At 45.9% G+C, this 4,307-nt stretch overlaps 1 protein-coding gene across 1 annotated transcript in view; it reads left to right on the top strand.

Moving 5' to 3' along the window:
- The first annotated feature begins 1,219 nt into the window (after positions 1-1,219).
- The window catches only part of LOC113446386 (lymphocyte antigen 6E-like), a 16,830-nt gene continuing 13,742 nt past the window's right edge, over positions 1,220-4,307 (top strand). The window contains exon 1 of the mRNA XM_026716018.2: positions 1,220-1,321. Coding sequence (XP_026571803.1) covers positions 1,270-1,321 — 52 coding nt within the window. The 5' untranslated portion in view covers positions 1,220-1,269. The remainder of the gene's footprint in view (positions 1,322-4,307) is intronic.

The following is a 4,307-nucleotide window of genomic DNA, read 5'->3' as shown; positions in this document are numbered from 1 at the left end:
GCTAGACTCCAAGAAAGTTCATCATGATTCAGTCGATCGTGATCAAACAACTCGACTGCCTCGTCATTACAACAGCCCCACAGTTGACCTGGTGTCGTGACTGGAAGAGAGAGGACCACTGGACTGTCAGGTCTATGGAGCTTCTCCATCGTTCAGGCCATGGTTGCCCCAAAGATGCTTTCTCCAAAGACAACTGGGCATTCTTGTGTGTGTGTGTGTGTGTGTGTGTGTGTGTGTGTGTGGTGTGTCATAACTTTGAATGGTTACTAAACAAGCAGTAATAAGTTGAGGTCAGACCAGACACTTTTAAAATGATTTCAAACCTGGGAAGGATTATAATTTTTTTCTTTTTTTAAAAAAAAAACTTTTTCATTAGTTTATTGAAGTATAAGATGCAAAGAAAAAAAACCACGGAAAAGTAGGAAAAGAGGAAGGGAAAATTAAGGGTGTAATTAAGGATGAATAATTGTATATACGTATACAATGTGTATACATTGTATACACACACACAGTCAGCTTTGGAAGCCATATTCCATGCTGAAAACGTTTCACTTTTCATCCAAGGAACTTCTTCAGAACTTCTTGACCAGAAGTAAAACATTCTCAAGGAGAAGACAAAAAAATAAATCCAAGGAAGTCCAGCTGCCTTTGGGGAAAGTACTTTTGGTACCCCTGGGATGTCAGCCCCCCGCCCCCTGCCTCTCGCTAGTCAAGGTGTGTGTGTGTGTGTGTTTCAAATTTTGGCCAACTGGCTGGATAAGGGATGCCAACCGGAGAGTAGAAGAACCGGGCTGGGAAGGTGGAAAGGCTGGGGTTGAAGGCATGCCACACACACCCCTCAACCACTCTCCCCACGCCCGAGGGTCAGCCAGCCCCTCCCACCTTGCCTCCCGCTAGCCAAGCTCGGGGTGCCCCAATTTGGGTTTCCCAGGGCAAATCCCGTGGGGCGGATAGGAAACTCCGACTGGAGAGTGGGAGGGCTGAGGTGGAAGGGCGGAAAGACTAGGGGTGAGGAGGCGCGACCCCCTCCGGCTCAGCCCCTCTCCCCGCGGCTGTGTCTCCGGCGCAGGGATCAAGCAGGACGCCGCAGAGGCTGGTCTCCGGCCGTTCCGCAGGGCAAAGGGAGGTGTCACCGGCTGCTCATCCCGCCCTCGCCGCGCGCTCCTTTAAAGGCTCAGCGATGCAGGCGCCGCCGCCGCTTCTTCTTCTTCTTCTTCTTCTTCCTCCTCTTCCTCCTCCGCTCCGTTCAACCGCCGCCGGCCGCTCACCATGAAGCCGCTCTTCGCCGCGTTGCTTGCCGGCCTCCTCTGCATGCGGACAGGTAAGGCTCCCTCGAAGGTCGAAACCCACCTGGTTTGTTGGCTACCTTCCTAGGAAGCGCCTCGCGATGCTGCAATTCGGGGCTCGGGGAGGCGAATCGGACGCCATCCCAGCCGGGCGGAGGTCCTAAGGTGCCAGGGGAGTTTGAAGCGACCACACACCCCACGCCCCCCCCATTCAGGTGGGATTCAAAGATCTGGACCACCTGCAATGCCAGGTTTGGTTAAGCGTTGGCTCGCCCCGAAGCCGTCCAAGGGATTGCGCCTGGTTGTCGGGAATCTGGTCTCAACCCGCAAATGGTTCTTGTGGATGGGGGAAATATTGAAAGAACAGATTAACGGAGCGGGAAGGGACCTTGTGGGTCATCTAGTCCAACCACCCCACAATCGCTTACAAGATGATAGATATAAGGATATACATGGTTAGGATTACATGAAATGGGTGCATATAAGAAAAATAAAAGAAATAATAGGACAGGGACGGTAGGCACGTTGGTGCGCTTATGCACGCCCCCCCCCCTTTACAGACCTCTTAGGAAAGGGGTGAGGTCAATAGTAGACAGTCTAAGGTTAAAGTTTTGGGGGTTTGGGGAAGACCCTACACCGTTTCTGACAGACGGCACTCCAGTATCTTCTTGAAAGTTTCCAGGGATGAAGATCTGAAAGCAAACTTCTGTTCCATTTGCTGGATTGTTCTGTCAGAAAATTCCTCCTTATTTCCAGGTTGAATCTCTCCTTGTTCAATTTCCATCCATCATTCCTTGTCTGGCCTTCAGGTGCTTTGGAAAATAGCTTAACCCCTTCCTCCTCCCTATGGCAGCCCCTCAAATATTGGAAGACTGCTCTCATGTCTCCCCTGGTCCTTCTCTTCACTAGACTAGCCATGCCCTGTTCCTGTAACCATTCTTCATATGTTTTAGCCTCCAGTCCCCTCATCATCCTGGTTGCTCTTCTCTGCACTTTTTCTAGAGTCTCAACATCTTTGTTTAAAAAAACAAAACCAGACGTCTCTTTACAAATGGCTCTTTAGCCTGGTTTAAGCCAACTATGGTTTCTTCAATGACCCTCATTGTCTTGGTGCCAAGGATAGCCTGACCCCAAAAACTAAATCCATCTACCGGATTGGAAAAATTAAAATGCAGCTGGGCAGTGGAGATCCATGGTTTAAAAACAAGCAACCATCGTTTCGCCTAACACGGGGCATAACCCTAAACCATTGGGGTTAGTTAGAGGGTTGGTGGGTTAACCCGATCTTGGATCAGTTAGGAAAACTACAGTAGGGTCACCGGGCAGGCGTGTCATGTGAATTCGCTTTGGTTTCAGGAAGGAAGGAAAAACCAGCCTTTGTGGACACAGATTCGTAGAATGGATGGGATATTGGAGGTCATCTAGTCCAGCCCTCTTCCTGCTTTGCAGACAAAAGGGTTGGCACGATGCCCCTTTGAGAAGGTGCTTTTTTCTGGCCCCTCAGTACTGCTAGCAAGGGGAAGTTTGTCCAACTTTTGTATTTTTATAGTTTTGTAGTATTTTATTTATTATAGTTTTATTTTTTTTTCCATTTTTAAAAAACATTTTGACCTGCCCAGAGTTATCTTGCAGTAAAATGGATAAATTGGATGGAGGGACGGACAGACAAACGCAGGTAGTCCTCAACTTACAATGGTTCACCTAATGACCGTTTGAAGTTGGCGTTGAAAAAAGTGAGTTATGACCGTTTTTCTCACAATCTTCTTGACAAGCCAAGTTGATGGGAAAACCAGATTCACTTAACAACCATGGTAATAACCGAGCAACGGCTGTGACTCGCTTAGCAACGGTGGCAAGAAAAGGTCATAAAATGGAGCAAAATTGACTTAGCAAATCTTTCACTTAGCAAGAGAAATCTGGGGCTCTCTAGTGGTCGTAATTTGAGGACCGCCTATAGATAAAATCCAGAATTGAGCACCCTTTGCGGAAACTCTGAAAGGCTGCAAATGCCCATTAATTCAACATTTTCTGAATATAGCTGGTATGTCTTATCTTCAGACGAACAAACAGAAATCCTGGTTTTACCTTCGTCTTGATGTTATGAATGAAGCATAATTATTATAATTATTCCTGAAGACGGAAGGATTATCTTGGCTTTTCCACTGCTGTTCCTCCTTTACTTCCAAATACTCCTTTTTTAAAAATATATATATATATATATATATATATATATATATATATATATATATATATATATATATATATATATATATATAATGTAACATTCAAAGAAATTACAAAAGTAAAACAAGGAAGAGAAAAGAGAAAAGAAAAGTGAGGAAAAGAAAAAGGGAAAAAGAAAGAAAAAAAGGCAATTGACTTCCGACTCCCTTCGGGGCAGTAGAATAAAGCCTTAACATCAAACCTCAACTTTTTTTTTTACTTTTTACATGATCATATTAACTAGCCATTTCTATAAGCCAAGGGTCTTCAAACTTGGCAACTTATGGACTTTCAACTCCCAGAATTCCTGAGCTAACCTGACTGGAGGATGAATTCTGGGAGTTGAAGTCCACAAGTCTTCAAGCTGTCAAGTTTGGAGACCCCTGCTATAAGCTATCAAATTGCTAAAGCCCAAAATCAAACTTTCATGTGTTTTTTTCCAAGTCCAAAGTCCAGAAGTGGTTTCCAGGCTGGAACAAAAGTATTTTTTTTTCCCCCTTGAACAAAACTGTCAATTTAAGCCATCTCTTCTAATTCCATCCGTCTTGACTTCCAAGTATTCCTGTAGCTATTTACGTCCAGGTGTTTGCATGCGACGGCGAAACAGACAGGGCGTGACACGGGACAGGTCAGCAGGTGGCATTCCGGGGACTCAAAACCGCCCCTCCTTTGAGACTCTCTATCATTTTGTCTTAATTGCAGCGGGCCTCCAAACAGGCTGGCAATAAGGAGCATCCCAGCCAGGGAAGGGCATGGAACACCTGCCTTGTTTTCCACCCTTCCCTTGTAAAAGGGCTT

The sequence above is a fragment of the Pseudonaja textilis genome, chromosome 3, assembly GCF_049901715.1.
Source record: "Pseudonaja textilis isolate UNSWEBS1 chromosome 3, rPseTex1.2, whole genome shotgun sequence".
Classification (NCBI taxonomy): domain Eukaryota; kingdom Metazoa; phylum Chordata; class Lepidosauria; order Squamata; family Elapidae; genus Pseudonaja; species Pseudonaja textilis.
This window is presented reverse-complemented; position numbering and strand designations above follow the sequence as displayed.